This window comes from Artibeus jamaicensis, unplaced genomic scaffold (assembly GCF_021234435.1).
Source record: "Artibeus jamaicensis isolate MK-2021 breed Jamaican fruit bat unplaced genomic scaffold, CSHL_Jam_final scaffold_474, whole genome shotgun sequence".
Taxonomy (NCBI): domain Eukaryota; kingdom Metazoa; phylum Chordata; class Mammalia; order Chiroptera; family Phyllostomidae; genus Artibeus; species Artibeus jamaicensis.
The window spans coordinates 50,396,658-50,416,835 of record NW_026522046.1 but is presented as its reverse complement, the minus strand read 5'-3'; the positions used below and the strand labels follow the sequence as shown (position 1 = coordinate 50,416,835).

Sequence of the window (20,178 nt, the reverse complement as noted above, 5' to 3'; positions counted from 1 at the left end):
TCTCCCTGGCAAGGGTGCTGCTTCTGTTCCTTTTACTTTACTCTGCCTGGCCCCCAATGCTTGATTCATTAGCCAATGATGGGTAAGATTTTCCAAAGTGGGGAATGACTAAAGACAGGTACGATCACGGTGAGGACCCAGGGAAGGACTTGGGGAACTATAGCAAGAGGGGGTGATGAACCCTGACCCCTCGGCTTTGACATAGCCTGAGTCCTCATTATGTCTGCAAGAAGTCTCCTAATCTCTTGGCTGCCTTACTTCCCCTGCCTGACTGAAGCCTGAAACAATGACAGAGGGCGGTGCAGCCTTGTGCTGGAAAGGGCAGGTTCCCCAGGTGATCAGGCCTAAGAAAGAATGCATAAAATCCTGTGAAACCTGCTTTGTTAAGAATGCTCTCAGTTTTCTGATAAGGATCCAAGCAGGAAATGAGTTTGTTTCTCAAACTTTTGTAGCCCTTTAGCTAACAGACCCTGACTCAGAATAAGCCTTAGTAGTTCTTTGTATGCAATCTATTGTTTGATCCTTACTGCCTGACATGGTTAAGGAGCTTTACATGTATTTCTGTCTGTGCAAAATGAACCCAATAAAAGCCCATTCAGGAAAGGGCTCCAGGTCCTTCTCCTCTGAGAGATTTGCCACCTTTCCTCCCCAGGCAGATCATGTCTTGGTAGACTTACTCTCATCCACAGCAGATGGGGGGGGGGGGCTCTGTGGGCAAAGATCCCCCACAGAAATGTTCCTGCTGCAGTAGAGCTTTGGATGCAAATTGGACACTTTGTGTGGCCAAGGTTCTATTCACATAAGGAAGGCAGCATGGGCCACTGGATGTAATGAGGGTGTGCAGAATTTTTATTGAGTCATTTTCAAATGCATACATATATAAACAGCTACTTCTCATCCATTCTTTTATCTACAAAAGTATTTTTTCCCCTGCACATTGCCCAGACCCTGATCCCTGTGACCAGTCCCTGTGCCTCCTTTCAACACATGTCTTCTGCCTGGGTTTTTTAAACACAATTTGTTTTGCAAGATACTTTTCTCACATAATTACATTATTTAGAAATTATTCTGTTACAATACATTACAACCACCTTACTAGGTTTTCTTTCTTTAATGAAATACCATATATCCTCACCCATTTCAACATTTTATAATATTTGACAGTGTGAGCAAAACATAATCTAACAAATTCTCTTCTACTGGAAACTTTAAAGTTATATCTGTTATTATATAAGTGTTGGAGACAATATTTTAAACATACTTCATTTCATACACAAGGAATCATAACTGGGGGGATTTTTACGCTTCTTAAAAAATTTTAATTTATTAATTTGAAAGAGAGAGAGAGAGTTGGTTCACTTATGTATTCACTCATTGGTTGCTTCTTGTATGTGCCCTGACTGGAGAATGAACTGACCACCTTGGAATAGGCAGGACACTCTAACCAACTGAGCTACCAGGCCAGGGCTACTAGAGGAAATTTTTGAAAAGTGGAATTTCTGGGTCAGAGGGTGTGAATATGTTATTTCGGGATGGCTTTTCTCAAATTGATCACCAGAGAGTCTGTACCAAAGGACCCTTCCCTGAGTCTTTCAGAGCAAGGACACTGCACCTGCTTGCTCATCAGCCTCAGAAATTTTAGGAGTCCTCTGCATCTCCATACAGGCCACCAAATTATGGTGACCTTAAAAATAAAGCTCTCAGTTATTTTAACAACAGATAAGGGGTTTATTCAGAAACAGTAAAAAAAAAATGCAATTTAGGGCAAACAAGCTGTAGCAAAAGTCATAGGCAAACTTCACAAGTAAACCAGTGGAACATTATTTTACAGAGAGAAAGGAGGAAGTTGGGAGGGGTCATTTCAAAGGAAAGTGCAGTGCAGAAAATCCTCAGTTCAGGGTGACCATGGTTTCTCTCTGGCTGACTTGCAGGGGGGTCAGTTTCTCCTGGCAGCACATGGTACCACCTATATGTTGGGGCCTTGACAGACAATCTTTCCTGTAATTGACCCTGGATGGTGCTATGTGGAGCACCCCCACTGGACCCCAACTCCACTTTAGTGAGGTTTCCCTTTATGCAGTTTCAGAGTAATAATTACAGTGAGTGGGCGCATTTCCAGTCCATGGAAATCAAGTTATATTTACATGCTCAAAACGGTAAGGACCAAAACCAGTTTTTCCACTTTATCCAGTGAAAGCCAGTAGCAGCTAAACCAATCCTGCTCTGTGAACCCCCCGTCCTCAAATTTAACGTGTTATTTTTATGCAAAATACTTGTGTGTTTTTCCAGCATTTCTAAATTTATTTAGTTTTGTTTCTTTTTATCTTTTCCTATTTCTGAAATGTTTTTCCACCTGAGTTACTTAAACATAGCTATTACTCATAACGCCACTTCTTTGAGATGTGAAATTCTCAGTGTGTTTTCCAATATACTTATTATTTTATTTGTTGTGTTTAAATGTTTGAGTCCTCTGGGCCTTCTTTTGTGTATATGAATTGCGTGATCTTAATTTACTAACAGTTTCCCCGGAATGCAGTCCAGTCTTGACCGTGTCCTCACTGCTTATGTAGCCTTTGTTGAAAGTGGGTTTGACAATAGGGGGCAAGGACCTGCCTAGACGAAAGTTGGGAATCCCGACCACAGTCTGGTGAAACAAAGACACTTTGCCAGGTGGCAGGAGGGCCACATTCACCCTAAGGTCCAGCCCTGGCTCGGGGCTCCCAGCTCCTGTGGGGCGAATCCCTCACTAGCCACCTGGGGGACCAAAAGAGCCAAGGAAACCTCCTGTCCTCCCTGCAAGTTGTGTGACAGGCGCTGGTGGGACTCAAAGTAGCCAATCCGCGTGGGGTGGGGCAGGTCTTCCGCCGGCCTGTCGGGAACCCGGGAGGCTCTGCCCCCCCTGCCCCGCCCTTTCAGCTTCTTCTGACCGCCCATTGGCGGTCAGGGTCCTGGGATCTAAGCACTGATTGGTGGATTGTGGCCACGCGGCTACCCAAGCAGGAACCTTGCCTGAAGGGCCCTCCTTCTTCCTTCCGAGCTCGGGAAGCCTAGGAACTCCGGGAGGACGCTTGGCGGAAGTGGGCACCTGGACAGGTAAGCGGGGAGCCCTGCCATGTGGAACCTTTAACCCGAGACCTTCAAAGTCCAGCCCGAGAGACCCCAGATGCCCTCATCCTGAGGGTCCCCAAACCCCTTCAGCATCGAGGGGCCCGTGTCCGCCAACCCGGAGGACCCACAGCTCCTGACCCCTGACGCTTAGACCCCCGAACAGCCTGAAAACCCCAGTTCCCCTCGGCTCGGGGCACCCGACCTGCAGCTCGCCCGGAAAGACCAAATCTCCCCAAACTCAGAGACACTGAATGCCGTCGTCCTGGAAACCGACTCAGTGGTGGGGACCCTGAAGTCCCTCGATGAGACGCCCCGAATCTCCTCAGCCGCAGGGTCTGACCCTCCCCCCGACCTCAGTGTCCTCAGACGGGAAGACGCAGGATCGGGTCTCAGGGACCCCGAGCCTGTCAGCCTGAGAGACGGCGGTCTGCCTGGGACGCGCCTGCATCTCGCGCGGGCCTCTCCCGACCCCCGGGTGCACCTCCGGGCCCTTCCCCGGGAAAAGCGCGTTTCCTGCGCCGCCTCAGGCCCGCCCTGCGGAGCCCGCGCTGAGGCCGCGCGTGGAGGGAAGGGTGGGAACAAAGGCCCCGCCCCGGCGGCTCGGCCCTTGCAGGCCCTGGGTCCCCATCTCTGGGCGCCCCGCCAACCGGGGAGAGGCCGGTACCAGAACTCGAAGAGGGACTTCCACGTGCTCACCAGCCTCCGTAGCGCGCAGGCGCTGGGCCCAGGGGCCTGGGGAACCCGCCAGGCTGCTGGGCTGGCTCCGGCTCTGGCGGCTCCATCCGCCTGCAGCTTCCGCCTGCAGCTTCCTCCTGCGTGGACACCGATCAGGGGAATTTGTTCACAGCAGGGCTGGCTGTGCAGCCCTTACAGCAACTCGCTTTACTCTCCCATCCCAACCGAGCCAGTCCCACGGGCTTCCTGGAGCTTTTTGCTCCTCAAGGCTCCTTGCTTTCAGGACAAAGGTTTTGTTTCTTTCCAGGTCTCAGGGCCCAGCGACCAGCTTTCCTGTGTCACCACCCCAGGCAGGCCACCAAGCTCCAGGAGGAGGACCCTGAGGACTCTGATGAAGAATGGGCTCCAAGGCAGCAAGGTGAGGGGCAGGAGGAGCCTGAGCTGCCCTCCTGGCACGAACCTGGTTTAGGTCAGGCTGCATCTCGGGACATAACCAGGGAGCAGGGTTTGCTTGTCTAGCAAACAAGCAAGATGCAGAACAGTGTATCATACAGTGAGGGGCTATTCCTGTAAACTGGCAAGTGTGCAACTTAATCATATATGTTTATAGATACATTAATAAGCAATAAATGTGTAAGAACATACAAGTGAATAGGAAATAACTAATTCAGAAGAGTTGTCATCGCAAGAGAGAGAGGCAGGTCTGGCTGGTGAGGAGTGTCCCCATACCTTGCTGCCACATGGCCTGCATGGAGACGGACGAGGAACAGTATTAACATGGTGATTATGGAGCTGGAGGGAGGGCCAGGGTCGGAAGTGGCTGATCACTGTATCATTTCCTGATATCAGCTATAGCGCCGTTCTGTCCTATATCATGAGTGTTTGATTGGTGGGGTGAGTCCACTTTCATGGGTCTCGGGTTCAAACACAGCTGAAGTCAAGATGTGATCTTAACTTGACTGGAATTCTGTTTCTGTGATCAGCAGACTGTGGATGCCAAGCAGAGTCTAATGACAAGGAAGGGCGTGGATGGCCAGGATGTGCACAGGGGGGAGGATACCAGAGAAGGGATGTGAGGGGTTGGCAGGGCCGTTAGCCTGGACGAGGCCAGTTTGAATGAAGACAACAGAGCAGAGAAAGGGTTATGTTGAAGACATGGAGTTTCTGTGCAGTTACTTTTATTACATTTTTGTCAGGAGAGGCCGATTTATTTTTTAATGAATGTAATAGATGCTTTATGAACATAGGAGGAAGTGTAGAAGAAACTTTGTCTATTTTTTTAATCATTCTAATGAAATTAGTGGATGGCCCAAAGAGAAGCATAGGCCTTAATGATACCTCAGAAAACACTTTCCAAACATCCTGGGATTGTTCTTGCACTACTCTCATTGACAATTCTGTGTCCCTAAAAAGAATCTCCAGATTTTAGAAACAGTTACCAACCAAAACACTGATTTCTCATCATCTTTCAGTGAAACCTTCTTGGGTGGACTTCAGAAGGGAGCAGAGTAAACACCAGAAGGTGAGTGTTTCCCAAATCCTGTTGACAAGAAAATTTTCCTCATGGATAGAAATGCAGGTAAGAGTAGGAAAATGCAGAAAGTATCCTAGGAACTGCTGCCTTCCTTTCCTGGTCTTCTCAACGCATTGTCAACATGATAATCTTTTTAAAAACATTTTATTTATTGATTTTTTTTTTGGAGAGAGGGGAGAGGGAGAAAGTAAGGGAGAGAAGCATGTGCAAGACACACCTGTATAGGTTGCCTCTCACACTCTCCCAAGTGGGAGACCTGGTCCCCAACCCAGGTGTGTGCCCTGACTGGGAATGGAACTGGTGACCTTTCACTCTGCAGGCCAGCGCTCAATCCACTGAGTCACACCAGCCAGGGCTCATCATCATCTTAATAGTTAACAACTACAGCAACAATAGTAACTACCATGTGTTTCATTCTCATGTTTCAGACTTTAAGAATTCTATGTGAATAAACTCACTTAAACATTACAACAACCCGATGAGGTACGTACTATAACTCACCATTCATGATGAGGGAAGTCAACTTTCAGAGATACAGAAATGTTTGACTATATGTCTAAGACCACAGTGTCAGGGATAGTGCAATCTAATCCATAGTTGCTTCTCTAAATTACTTATGAACTCATTGAAACATTCATAGTTTTACCCTAGCCAGCGTGACTCAGTTGAGTGTCATCCTGCAAAGCGAAAGAGCGCTGGTTTGATTCCTGGTCAGGGCATGTGCCTGGCTTGTGGGCCAGTTTCCCGGTTGGGGTACTTGAAAGAGGCAATTGACCAATGTTTCTCACATCAATGTTTCTCTCCCTCTCTTTCTCCCTCCCTTCCTGTCTCCCAAGAAAATAAACAAGATCTTTTTTAAAAATTAGAAAAATACACTTTCATAGTTTTCTACAGTTTACATTCTCTTATCCATATCTCATTACATCATTCATCTGCCTGTTTCAACCAAAGTTCTCTGCTATGCTGAAGTGAGAGATGCACTAAGACCCTCTGACTAAGGAAAGCGTACAATGTGTAGGCAGTTTGTACAGTGGATGGTCCCAGATGAAGAAGAATGTAAAATGTCCAGGATCACAGCCTCCCACTCTAATCAAGAGCATCTCCCACCCCTGAGGGCTTCAGATTTCATGATTGAGGAATAACAAGTAATAAAATGACTTAAGGATTTCATATAGGTTACACACTATTCAACAGAAACTCATCCGTCTGGAACTGATTTCAAATCCCCCTATCGGGTGAAGTAACAGCTTTGTCTGAGTTCTCATGAGGCCACTCTCATCCTGTTTAGAATCATTTGTGCAGCCTGCCTACTCTGTGTTGTGAGCTCTTTGAGGGGCTGGTCCATACCTGAGACTTCTCAGAGGTCACACTCCCAGATCAGGGCTCCTAAGGGCCCCTGAATGTTTGCTGAATGAGTGATTTCACAATTACAAAATAAATTAGAACATGATCAATGAACGCTGAAGGTAATTTCTGTGGGATTGAAATATGGAGAGAGGGGTAAATTGATAGCACATTCGTGCTGTATTACATAATTCACAGAACACTTTGTTGAACATTATTTAAGTACACATCCACTATAACATTAAAAATGAGCATGTTATAGGTATGGACACTGAAGACAACTAGCTACTGCTACAGCCTTATTCAAACAGTTGGTGGGAACCAGCTCATCTAAGTACAAATATTCTTTCCAAGGTATTGCAAATATTTATCATTTTAGCTATTGTCTAGACATGTTTCTGCCAACTATTTATTTATTCTCTTTCCAATATCCTTCACTCTCAATTTTATAGAGACAGTTGAAAGAAAAGCCATAAGGCGTGGGTTCTAATCTTAGATTCATTACCCACATTGGCCCTATTCCCTCTAATATTCATACTCCTGAGGTATTTCCAAGGGTTCAAGTATTAAAGACATGCATGTAAATTATATGATAGGCCATAAAACATTAAATACGTTTTCTCTTTTAATATATGATCCTTATATTGAAGGCAACATCCGGGGTGCCATTAAGCAATGAATATAGTTTGAAGGAATTGTCAGGAACAGCAAATTTGATGACTGCAAGTGACTCAGAGCAGGCCCAGAAACCAGTGTCCCCTCCTGGAGAAGCATGTGCCTTTGGAAAGCACACTAGACAAAAATCGGGTAAGAAAATAATTTGGAAACTAGTTCCTCTAAGTCCTACAGAAGGGCTGATAAGTATGACCTAGGTATGTGGGGCAGACTTTGGGTAGGCCTGGATTTAAGCTGGGCTAAGCTGAGACTGAAGTTACCACTGGACCTTTGGGCAAATCCTATAAATTCTCTGAGCCCCTGCAGGCTAATGTGTAAAGTGAAGATAAGGAAACATCACTCATATTGTTTGAAAACATTAAATTGAATTTAAAACAGGTGACACATGCAAGTTGTCCAAAAAATCCATCTGTGATAATAGCAACCACACTGTACTGGTGTTGTGTGCCCAGGCCTTTGACCAATGCCTAACACATAATGAGCAACTCAATAAATATTTTATCAGTGAGTAAAGGTTGGCAAGTTAAACCTGGTAATGGGAAGATCTAGAAACTAGAATTGAATCACTCATCTGTAGTTAGTGTGGCATCTTAGTTTTCTGAAGCAATAGTTAACAGTAACATGCCAGAGTATGCAAAAGGACAGGTAATAAATTCATGGGAGGAGATTGTATGTTATCTGACAAAATGAGAACTAACACTATAGATCCCACCAACCTGGCTCACCTGCTCTTCTCCAACTCAGAACTCAGGAGAAAGGAGATTGACTTGAAGATGTACAGCCTACAAGAAAGAAAGGACTGTGTGTACCAAGAGGTCACCGAGCCCCAGGATGATGACTACCTTTGTAAGTGACCCTCACTAAGAAGCAAGCTATGATACAATAATTCCATCTAGTCCTTTGGTCCCCAAATCATTCCCTTCCTTAGTGACCTGGAATACAGGATTGAGTCTCACTGATGTCAGTGCTGGACTGCCTCTGAAGCTCTTTGTGTCCAGGAACATGCGCTATACCTTCCCCAACCCCTGTTGCTCTCGCCTCCAGATTGTGAGAAGTGTCAGAACTTCTTCATCAACAGCTGTGCTGTGCATGGGCTCCCTGCATTTGTAAAGGACAGTGCAGTGGACAAGGGGCATCCCCACCGCTCAGCCCTCACCCTGCCCCCTGGGTTGAGAATCGGGCCATCGGGCATCCCTGAGGCTGGGCTTGGAGTGTGGAATGAGGCAGCTGATTTGCCAGTGGGTCTGCACTTTGGTCCTTATGAAGGACACATCACAGAAGATGAAGAGGCAGCCAAGAGCAGATACTCCTGGCTGGTGAGAACTATTTATCTTTTCTACTGTCTTCTGGCTTCCCACATTCCTTCTGAGGCCTGGAGGGACCTCACCTCTTATGTGCTAGATATGGAGGGGACAATGTGGTCAGCTCTGTGTACTGACTGGACTTCACATGTACACAGAGCTCCTGTTTAAGGATCAGAAGGTAAGTGGGAGCAAAGTGGTGCAGACACAAAGGAGTGGCTTCTCCCTTGTGGGGCTCCTACTGTAATTGGACAGGTAGATTCAGCTGTGTAGGTGATGAGTAAGAAAATTCTCATGTGGTCGCAGCTGGCAGTGGAATGCCGATGCAGGCTGAATGAGCTTTGATGACTGTGGAGTAAAATAATTCTTCTTACTATTACCTACACACACACACTCACACACAAAAGTTCTTTAACTTCTTTTGTGAAACACAGATCGCCAAAGGGAGAAACTGCTATGAGTATGTGGATGGAAAGGACAGATCCTGGGCCAACTGGATGAGGTGAGGTCAACAGGTCTCTGGGTGCCAGAGGGGACTCTCATCCCCCATGAGCCCCTATATCTGTCCCTCTCATCATGCCTCCCTCAGTCCTTCATTCCCTCTTCTTTTCCATACGGTGTTCTTTCATTTCAGGGGACATTTAGGGAAAAAGTATAGCGCATGTCCTCAAAATATAAAGCTGTCTGCTAGACACAATATGGGCGCTGGAAAGGTCCTTGAAGAGCCTAAATACACCAGGGACACTGGATTATACTTTATCAAATGAACATTAATTAAGCACTTAGTATATTCCAGTTTAGATGAAGGTATACATTACTTAAACAAATCACACAACCATGTCCTTATGGAGGACTTCTCACAGACAGACATAAAACAATTGCTTTTAGAAGCATTTAACTATAATTTCCAAGAAGTGCACAGTGTCAAGATAGTGCAGACCAAGGGTGGCCAAAACCTGTGCAGGCAGCAAACCATCCCAGCCTCGCTTCAAACTAGAGCTGGGCTCGGAGGCCTGCAGAGAAACGGTCATGGGCCCCTTTCCTGAGAGGGGCTCTCTTTCATCAGGGAGAACAGAATGTGAAGCAAATACTGTTGTTTCTGTTTTATTTTACTAAGACAAAAAGACCTTCAATTTTCTATAGTAACCTTGGGCAGGCAAGTGAATGGTGTCGTGAATAAAGTGCAGGGGCGTTGGAGAAAGGCTTCTCAAGAGAAAACACATGTGGGCTGAGTACTGGATAATTACTGAGCTAGTTCAGAAGCAGAGCCCTAGATCAAGCGCCAGGTTCTGTGGTGTGAGACAACTTGATTGAGAGTTTGGAGAAGCAAGAGAGCACTGAATATTATGGCCAATCAGGGTGCAGGTTAAGTCTAGAACTGGGTGTTAGAAAGTAGTAATAGGCAGGATGAACACTGCAAGCAGGACTTGGACATAGTAGATTAGGGGCAGTGGGGCGCCTTAAGAATCAGTGAGGCTGGTGTTTGAGAGGGGAGACCACGGTATGGTCTCTCCCCCTCTTCCCCTCTAAAGATAAATAAATAAAATCTAAGAATTGGAACTGACATGGATGTAACAGGTAGTGGGAACTCATCACCATGGTTTTCTTTCCCTTCCTCTGCCTCAATCCCAGGTTTGTGAACTGTGCCCGGGATGATGAAGAGCAGAACCTGGTGGCCTTTCAATACCACAGGCAGATTTTCTACCGAACCTGCCGGGTCATCAGACTGGGATGTGAGCTCCTGGTCTGGTGCGGGGACGAGTATGGCCAGGAGCTGGGCAGCAAGTGGGGCAGCAAGTGGAAGAGAGAGCTCGCGGCCGGGAGAGGTGGGCACCACTGTTCTTCAAAACAGAAAGAGAGAGAATTCTCCATAGAAATATTCGTGTTCCAACTCTTAAGTGGAGTAAAGTCCACTCTAAAGTCAGTAAAGTTTCAAATCACATGCTTCAGAAATTCACAATTCATTCATATGCCTTTGACTCTTAGACAAATATTTTATATGTTTTATTTTTAATATATTTCATGCCCAAAATAAACAACTGCAAATAGTGCCGAAAGGTTGAGAGGCAAAAAAGGAGCTTTCAAGCATAACCAGCTCTCTCACCAGGGCAGTTTTTCTGACACTTATATAGCTGTTTCTTCTTAACTTTCCTCCATACTTCCAAAGAAGATATTTTTGTTTATAGGCATTCATTATTTTTTAAAGGTTTTTGTCCTGGCTGGTGTGGCTCAGTGGACTGAGGGCCGGCCTGTGAACCAAAAGATCACCAGTTTGATTCCCAGTTGGGGTACACGCCTGGATTTCAGGCCAGGTCCCCAGTAGGGGACACGTGAGGCAACCACACATTTATATTTCTCTCCTCCTTCCCTCCCTTCCTCCTTTTCTGAAAATAAATAAATAAATCAGATACATTTTGTAAAGATTTTATTTATTTTTACAGAGAGTGAAAAGGAGGGAGAAAAAAATATGCAAGAGAGACATTAACCGGTTGTCTATGGCACACCCCCAACTGGCTCCTAAACCTGGCATGTGCCCTGACTGGGAATTGAACTTGTAACCTTTCCATTGTGGGACAACCCACAACCCACCGAGCCACCCATTCAGGCAGGGACCATTCGTTCAGCGTTTTAGTGAATTGTCATGAGAGATCCTACTCTGGTGCACAGGGTTCTGGGACCTGGAGATACAGATTAACATGAGGATCAGAATCACTGCTCTTGAGGAGCTGACGGGTGAAGGAGGGAAGCTCAGGCACACGTGCTTGCGTGTGCGTGACACTACACAGCAGTTAGTGCTTTGGAGAAAACCAATGCAGGACAAGGGCCCAAAGATCAGTGTGAGGGGAGGTGCGGTGTGGCAGGTGGTCCGGGACATTTACAAAATGACCTGGGGGCAGAAGGAGCAGCTAGTGCAGGGAAGAAAAGAGGTGCAGCATTGACTTGGCTGAGGGTCACTCAGATCTCGTCTCAGCACGGAGGGTAAGAACGGAGATCAGACACATGCCTAGCAGCTCAGAAATGCAGTGCTTGAAAAATAACTAAATAAAATTATTGAGAAAAAAAATGCAGTGCTGATGATCCGAGTTGAGACACTGGGGAGTTAACTGAGTAAAGACTTTCCTGAGTAAAGTGTGCAGTTGTCGGCTGTAGAGTGGTGTGTTCTCTATTCTGATTATGTTTTGTTAATGTTTATAAAATAAACTCCAGTGGGGAATCCCCTCAGAGATTACCTCATCTCCGGGTGAGAGAGCACGGTGGATTGGCCAGAGAGGAACAGGAGTCAGGCATGATAAGAAGTGTGGTTGGAGCTCTGGCTGGTGTAGCTCAGTGGATTGAGCACAGGCCTGTGAATCAAGGGCTCGAGGTTCGATTCCCAGTTGGGGCGTATGCCTGGGTTGCAGGCCAGTTCCCATGGGGGGACACGTGAGAGGCAACCACACATTGGTGTTTCTCTCCCACTCTTTCTCTGTCCTTCCCATCTCTCTAAAAATAAATAAATATATTTTAAAAACTCAGTCTTTTAAAAGAAGTGTGGTTGGAGAAGTATTATGAAACATGTCTTAGTGTGTTTGAAATGGATTCACACTGCCCTCACAGGACACACTCAGAAGAAAAGCCGTAAGTTTGCAGGGAGTGTGGGTGAGGCTTTACACAGAGGTCACTTCTCATCACACACCAGACAATGAGATGAAGGATAAATATTTAGGCTTGAGGCAGAACATTTTTAGAGGGGAAGAGGGAGAAAGGGAAATATCAATGTGTGGTTGCCTCTCACACACCCTCTACTGAGGACCTGGCCCACAACCCAGGCACGTGCCCTGACTGGAAATGAATCCTGCAACTCCTTGCTTTGCAGGCTGCCCCTCAATCCACTGAGCCACACGAGAAAGGGCAGGGAGGACATTTTACTTTACTGTTTTGGAAAACAGAGAGAAACAATTCCTGGGGCCCGTGGTTTTCCTCTTTACCATGACTTAGAAGATACCTACAGATGGGAAAGGTCACTGCAGTTCCGTCCACACAGGGAGTAAAATGGCCTCTCATTCTTGAAAGTCCCTAGTCTGGGCAATGTTAGGCCCTTGATGTGGGCTTTCTGGATTTCTGAGGAAGAGGCACTGTATAAAAAGGAAAATAGTGAGTGGACACTGTTGGAGACAGAGATTGTGTTACCACCACAGTAAGAAGGACTCATGGGGCAGTTGTTACCAGGAGACTAATCAGGGCCATTACTGTCTTCAACATCTGCCCTGACCAAACCTTTCTCTTTCGGCAGAACCAAAGCCAGAGGTGCACCCGTGTCCCTCCTGCTCTCTGGCCTTCTCCAGTGAGAACTTCCTCAGCCAACACGTGAAACTCAGTCATCCCTCTCAGATTCTCCAGGGAACATCTGCAAGAAAACACCTCCAAGCAGAAGAGCCCTGTCCAGAGGATCAGAATCAGCAGGAGCAACATACTAGTACACACAGCTGGAATGATAAAGCTGAAGGTCAAGAGGTCAAAGAAAGGTCCAAACATTTGCTTAAAAGGATCAGTCAAAGGAGAATCTCAAAACCCTTTTTCCAACCTTCCAAAGAACAAATGAGGAGCTCTAGTGAACACAAGAGAATGATGGAGAAAGAGCCCGGCAGAGGTCAGAAAGACTGTCCAGAGGACACAGGCAAGTTCTTTGTGGAAATAGGAATGTCAAGAATTACAACAATCGAGCATGGAGGGTGTTGGCAAGGCTTCAGTGATGGGTCACATCTCATCAGACACCAGAGGACACACTCTGGGGAGAAGCCCTATGTCTGCAGGGAGTGCGGACGAGGCTTTGCATGCAAGTCAACTCTCATCACACACCAGAGGACACACTCTGGGGAGAAGCCCTATGTTTGCAGGGAGTGCGGGCGAGGTTTTTCATGCAAGTCAAATCTAATCACACACCAGAGGACACACTCTGGGGAGAAGCCCTATGTTTGCAGGGAGTGTGGGCGAGGCTTTACACAGAAGACAAATCTCATCACACACCAGAGGACACACTCTGGGGAGAAGCCCTATGTTTGCAGGCAGTGTGGGCGAGGCTTTACATGCAACTCATATCTCATCAGACACCAGAGGACACACTCTGGTGAGAAGCCCTATGTTTGCAGGGAGTGCGGGCGAGGCTTTGCACAGAAGTCAACTCTCATCACACACCAGAGGACACACTCTGGGGAGAAGCCCTATGTTTGCAGGGAGTGCAAGCAAGGATTTGCAAGCAAGTCATATCTCATCAGACACCAGAGGACACACTCTAAGGAGAAGCCCTATGTTTGCAGGGAGTGCAGGCAAGGCTTTACCTGGAAGTCAAATTTCATCATACACCAGAGGACACACTCTGGGGAGAAGCCCTATGTTTGCAGGGAGTGCAAGCGAGGGTTTGCACGCAAGTCACATCTCATCAGACACCAGAGGACACACTCTGGGGAGAAGCCCTATGTTTGCAGGTGGACTGAGTGACTCATTACCATTAAGTTGTATATCAATAGCCATAGGAAGTCGAGTGCCCCTTACTCTCCTCAAGATTGTAATTAGTACAGAAGCAACTTGTTAAACCCTCCACTTTCGAGATGAGATGGGGATGTCAGCACCAGTCTCCTTCATGGCTTTTTGACCACCTATTGTAAAATGGTTTGTCTCACTACATCCCTCATTCCCCCCATCACTGAAAGCAGAGGGTCTCGGAAGAGCCACAAGGGTCTCGTACTCTCAGCCACAGAAATTCAACTGCAAATGCATAAGCCTTTAGTCAATCTATTTTGGTTACTGTCCAGAGAGGGATTTGAGACAGATGCATCGTGAAGGGAATTCCCCTGGCTCCTCGGAAGTGGGGCCTCTTCTCCTAATAGGCTTCCTACCCTCCTCCCTTGGCTTCTCTTGGCTCTTCTGGTTTCCTACAACCTCCGGAGCCTCAGAGGTGTGAACAGCACGGAGGAATGTGTGCTTGTGCGTGGATGTGAGCCTGGCTAAGGACAGGGTAAGGGTCTGTAGCCAAATTCAGAATTTGAGCAGACCCCACTGCTTTCCCCACATAGACTGAGCTGCCCTAAGAAGGAAGTGTGAGGTTGGGGGTGTGCCTCCCCCTGATCACCACCCTCACTGAGCCTGGGCATCCTCTGAGCCTCCTGAACATGGGCAGGTGGTACTGAGAGTGACCTGTGAAACAAGACCCTCACCCACCCCTTGCTGAGCACTGACAGGGAACAGCACCTGCCTGCACTGGGGTGTTAGGGTAGATGGTGAGCCAAGGCAGGGAGGACGAGGAAGATGGGTGTCACCCACGGACTCAGCAGTCCTGCGCCTGGTCCAATTCCATTGCCAGATGTTCCAGCATCACAAGAAACACCATGCTAACACGTTGAAATTTTAGGTATTATTTCTACTATCTGGGAAAGAAAAGCTTTCAAAGTGTATTCATACCAAGGCCTAGAAGATGGGAGGGGGTCTACAACAGGCATGGAAAGACCCGTAAAACAAATCTGGTTAATTTCTTACCTCTGCCCACTATCTTTTATGAGAGGGTCTCTAGTGCTTACAGAAAGAGCCCATTGTTAGCTTTGGGTAACTGCCTCAACTTAAACTGTCTCCTGTCATTCATCTATTTTACAAGATGACCAAGTGGGGTCAGAAGCAAGATAAGGATTCAGGCTAATGACCCCCACACATACCTATGTTTGGGTAGTCCGTCCCCTTGGAAGCTGGCACCACTTTTACCCACCGATCAATATGTAAATTCTTCCCCCCATCCTACCAACTATATATATAACTCCCCAGGACAAAGGGCCTGGTGCTCTCGCCACCCAAGCTCTTGCCTTGCACCCCCACCTCAGCAAGACCTGTCCTCTTCCATGAGAACGTGTCACTAATAAACCCTGCTTGCACTGTAATACACTTGCTGATCTGTAATCCCTTACTGTGTTGGTAAAAAGTTTCTCCTGTGACAGGTGCACCCAATCTCTACACGGCATTCATGAAGCCCGCAACACAGCAGCTTTTCTAATACACCCTCCTTGTACCTGGGCCCCACAGAGTTTAATGCTCCGCTGACACCATTTCAAAATTATTATTGTATTTTTGAACTGGTTTGTGAATTCAATGGAATAGCAGACATGCACAATGTTGGTCACTCCTGGCCACCTGTTCCCAGATAATGTCCACAATGGCCCAGGAGCACAAAATTCCCGTGGACCCAAGGGGTGGGAGTCCAACGAGACTCAGAGTGAGAACAGGGTAAACATCTACATCTGCATAAACATAAGCAAGGGTGCTAACAGCTCCCAGAGGCCACACATTTCTTAGAACCAGAGCTGAGTTCAATACACAGAGATGTCAAACATTTAGTGTGGACCCCATCAGACCCTCTCCTGCATGAGGGAGACCTACACATTACCCACCCCATTCCTCGTGGAGTGGGTTCACCAAAGGGGGACACCCTCCCCCATGACCTGGAGGATGATCTCCGTGCCGCAAATCTAAAGTTTACCAGCTTGATGACCAATCTGGGCATGTGCCTGAGTTGAGGGTTCAGTCCCCAGCTGGGGCGTGTGAGATGCAACTAATAGATGTTTTCTCTCTCTCTCTCTTTCCCCTTCCATCCCCTGTCTAAAAGTAAATAAAATCTTTTTTTCAAAAGGACACTTGAACAACAGGAAAGTAAGAGCATGTTCTTGGAGAGAAAAATATAATGATCTCCATTTCCCACAGTTATGTATAAGTGTAATATGATCTAGCTTAAAATATCAGCAAAAAAAGTTATTCCTTACCTGAGGACATGCTTATTGATTTCAGACAGAAGGGAAGGGAAGGAGAGAAACATCGATGTGAAAGAGAAACATCAAAGGGTTGTCTCCCCACTGGGCACCAAACATGCAACCTAGGCCTGTGCCCTGACTAGAGCTTGAACTACAACCTTTCGGTTTATGGAATTGTTATGGGAAAAACTCAGTTGTCCTTGATGATGTAGTAAAGAATTACAGATCAGCCAGTCTGTTAGTGAGCAAGCAGGGGTTACCAGTGATTCATTCTCATTGAAGAGAACAGGCCTTGCAGAGGTGGGGGTGAGAGGTGTAGATTCTGGGCAGGGGAAGGTAAGGGTGGCAACAGGCAAGGGCAAAGGTGGCAGGAGACTCAGATCCTTGGTCCTGAGGAATTAGGTAGTTGGCAGGATTGGGGTGAAGAAGTGACATATTAACTGGTGGGTAAAGGTGGTGCCAGCTTCCACAGGGGAAGTAACTACCCAAATGCAGGTATGTGTGGGGGTCTGTTAGCCTGAATCCTTATCTCACCCCAGACCCCATTTGTTCCTCTTGTAAAACAAATACGTGACAGGAGCCAGTTGAAGCTGGGGCAGTTACCCAAACTTATAAATTATTTATGGGCTTTCTGTAAACATTAGGTACTCCCTTGTAAAACAGATGGTGACCAGAAGTAGACAAGTAACCAAAGTTGCCTTGTGGGCTTCTTCTTTGGGCACGGTGGACACCCTCCCACCTACCACCCAGACCTTGGAATTAACACACAGTTTAATTCTAAGGCTTTGTTTTCCAGACAGTGGGAACAGTACATAGAATTCCCTCCTCCTGTGCTACCATGTGTTTCTTGTGATATTCTGAACACCCGGCTAAGGACGGCTGACTCAGTGGGTGAGACATGTCTCCCTCCTCCCTGTCTGGGTTTGCTATCTACCTACCTAACAGGGCAAGGCTCCAACCAACTGAGCCACATTGGCCAGGGCTCAGCAAAATTTTTTAAAGTAAAACAAGTTCAATTTAAGTTCACCTGTTAAAATAAGTAAGAATTAAAAGGTGTATTGTATTATGAACCTACACTAAGTACAACAGTGGATTAATGCCCTATGAATAGACAGATTGATGGAAAAGAATTCAGGATCTATTAATCTATACAGATCCATATAGAAATTGTGTTTTGTTTAGTTTTTTTAATTTATTGACTTATTTTTCATTTGGAACATCTACCCCTGCCTCTCATATGCTCCCAACTGGTGATGTGGCCCACAGCCTGTCACAGGTGGGCACAGGTAACCAGGTTCTTGATGATAGCACACAAAGAATTGAACAGAACACAGAGAATTTATAACAAACAGATGGAGAGCAGATTTATTAAGCAATAGTACACTGCACAGAACATGGGAGCGGGCTGACTCCAAACAGATTGATCTCAGGAGCTGGAGGGATTCTATACTTACAGGGCGATACTTCTTGGCTACTTTTGGCAGGGTTTTATTGCCCATGTACAAGTAGTTCTATTACTTTAAAGCTACTGCATATGTGGTCTCCCATGATCTTCCTTGACTGACCACCAGGGAAGGGGGTCCCACAAGGCTGATTTATTATAATGAAGCAGGGGTCATGTAGCACCTTCTGCACAGTGGCATTCATGATTCACCATGATTCAGTGCTCTTAGAACAGGGTCTCTGCACTGTGTCAATGTCATTTAGCTTAGCTCTGGAGCACCTCTGGTTTCCTCCTGACCATCTCCTGCCTCAAACCCAGGTAAGTGCTCTGACTGGGAATGGAACTGGTGATCTTTTGGTTTGCAGACAGATGCCCAGTGCACTGAGCCACACCAGTCAGAGCCATTGCTTGAGTCTTGCATGTGGCTTGACCAGGGATCAAACCTGCAGCCTTATTGAATCCCCCCCCCCCAAGAAAAACCCTGTAGAGATATAAAAAAAACTTCACATGACCCCTGGCTGTTGTGGATCAGTAGACTGAGCATACAGGCTTGTGAATCAAACGGTCACAGTTGGATTCCCAATCAAGGCACATGGCTGGGTTGCAGGCCAGATTCTCAGTTTGGGTTGTGTGACAGGCAACTGATTGATGTATCTGTTACATACATCGATGTTTCTCTCCCTGTCTTTCTCCCTTCCCTCCCCCTTCTCTAACAATAAATAAATAAATAAAATTTTAAATAAACTTAACATGAGCAGCAAAATTCAATTAAACATTTATGGATGACCCACTATACCCAACATTTCCTTCTGATCTGCACCAAGGTGTTTTCCCAACGTGAACAGCAGATGGCAGAAGAGAGGCGCACTTGGAACACTTTTTCAGTGGTCATATTGTACTGTAAAGCAAGTTTCAACAAACTTCAAAACAGTGAAATTATGCAAAGCATATTGCTGACAGTAACCGCAGTCAACCTAGAAATCAGTAACAAAGGGTTACTAAAAAGTCCTTTTTCAAAGTGATGAAATGTACATCTAAATAACATTGGGTTCCACATTCCTAGATGATACACTATACCCACTTTTCCCTGGGACCTGCAATAAGGTGTCATTCCCAAAAATGACCACGAGATGGAAGCAGAGACCGACAGATGCAATGCATATCCTACTAAGAGCCTGGCTGAAAGATTCCTTCACTTTTTACCTTGAGTTACAAAGACAGGCACACTTTTCACTGTCCTCCCACAACAGAACTGCACAATGTCACCACCGTCTTCTTCCACTGCTCTCTGCCACCTTCACGCGATTTCACCATTCCATCGTCCCACAACATGGTTCTCTGTCGAAGCAGAGAGGTCTTCCAGGTGTCTTATGCAGTCTTTCAGGTAATAGAAATTTCTCTCCATAAAGAAGAATGCAGAGAGACAAACTACATGGCCATGGGAAGGAGCAAGGTCTCTGAGTACTGTGGAGGAATCAGGACTGTGCAGCCAGGCTGGAACCGTTTTCCCTGGTCACCAAAGAGATATGTGCTCTCTCACCTAATCCTAACCCTCCGCATCTTCTGCTCCCAAATTCCGGACTCTTTCCCTCAGGTGGAGCTTTCAGTCGTTCTGATGGGGAGCAGTACCTGTTGCCAGTAGCCTGCTGGCTTTCCGAAACCAGCTCCCACTGCAGGACTCCCTCCCGAATTCACCACAAGGGCATCATCACCTCCTTTGGGTGCAGACTGCCCTTTGGATGAGCAAGTGGCAGTTCCCTTGTTTGCCCACAATCTCTCTCAAATAGCCTATTGCCCAAGACAATCTCAAAAGGGTTCCCTCCTGGGGACCTGGCCCACAACCCAGGCATGTGCCCTGACTGGGAATCGAACCAGAGACCCCTTTGGTTTACAGGTAGGTGCTCAACCAGTGAGCCATAACACCCAGGAAGACAGCTATATTTTTTAAAAACTTGAATGGTCCCTTCTAATGAGAAGACATTCATAGAAGTGGTAAAAAAGAAATACCAGAGAAGATGTTCAATGGCTACATCACAGCACAATACCCCTTCACAGACACTACAAAGGTTATAATAAGAAAGCAAAACTGACAAATGTTTATGATCACAAACTAATATTAGAATAATTGACCATTTCCTTTGAAAATGTAAAATATTGCAGACCTTGTATAAAGTGATTTGACATTTCCTCAAAAAAATTATCCTGGGTTCAAAAACTCTACTTTGAAATACAATCTTAAGAAATTGAAGACAGATGTTACAACAAACTCATACATGATTATATATAACAGCACTGTGAATAAGAACTGAAAGGTAGAAAGTATTCAAG

General features: G+C 46.3%; 1 protein-coding gene across 1 annotated transcript; it reads left to right on the top strand.

Annotated features, from left to right (window-relative positions):
- The first annotated feature begins 2,530 nt into the window (after positions 1 to 2,530).
- Positions 2,531 to 18,599, top strand: LOC128626285 (histone-lysine N-methyltransferase PRDM9-like). Its single transcript, XM_053657947.1, has 10 exons — positions 2,531 to 2,582; positions 3,001 to 3,093; positions 4,091 to 4,201; positions 5,256 to 5,305; positions 7,312 to 7,468; positions 8,081 to 8,182; positions 8,381 to 8,652; positions 9,072 to 9,139; positions 10,270 to 10,463; positions 12,911 to 18,599. The coding sequence occupies exons 1-10, from the start codon at positions 2,531 to 2,533 to the stop codon at positions 14,113 to 14,115; spliced, it is 2,304 nt and encodes a 767-aa protein (XP_053513922.1). The 3' UTR covers positions 14,116 to 18,599.
- The last annotated feature ends 1,579 nt before the right edge of the window (positions 18,600 to 20,178 follow it).

What these genes read in the sequence shown, in the direction of transcription:
- LOC128626285 (XM_053657947.1), top strand. Translation starts at nt 2,531, where the DNA reads ATGCAGTCCAGTCTTGACCGTGTCCTCACTGCTTATGTAGCCTTTGTT. An exon ending in GCACACTAGACAAAAATCGG is followed by an intron (nt 7,469 to 8,080) that starts GTAAGAAAATAA and finishes TCTCCAACTCAG; the next exon opens with AACTCAGGAGAAAGGAGATT. An exon ending in AGAGCTCGCGGCCGGGAGAG is followed by an intron (nt 10,464 to 12,910) that starts GTGGGCACCACT and finishes CTCTTTCGGCAG; the next exon opens with AACCAAAGCCAGAGGTGCAC.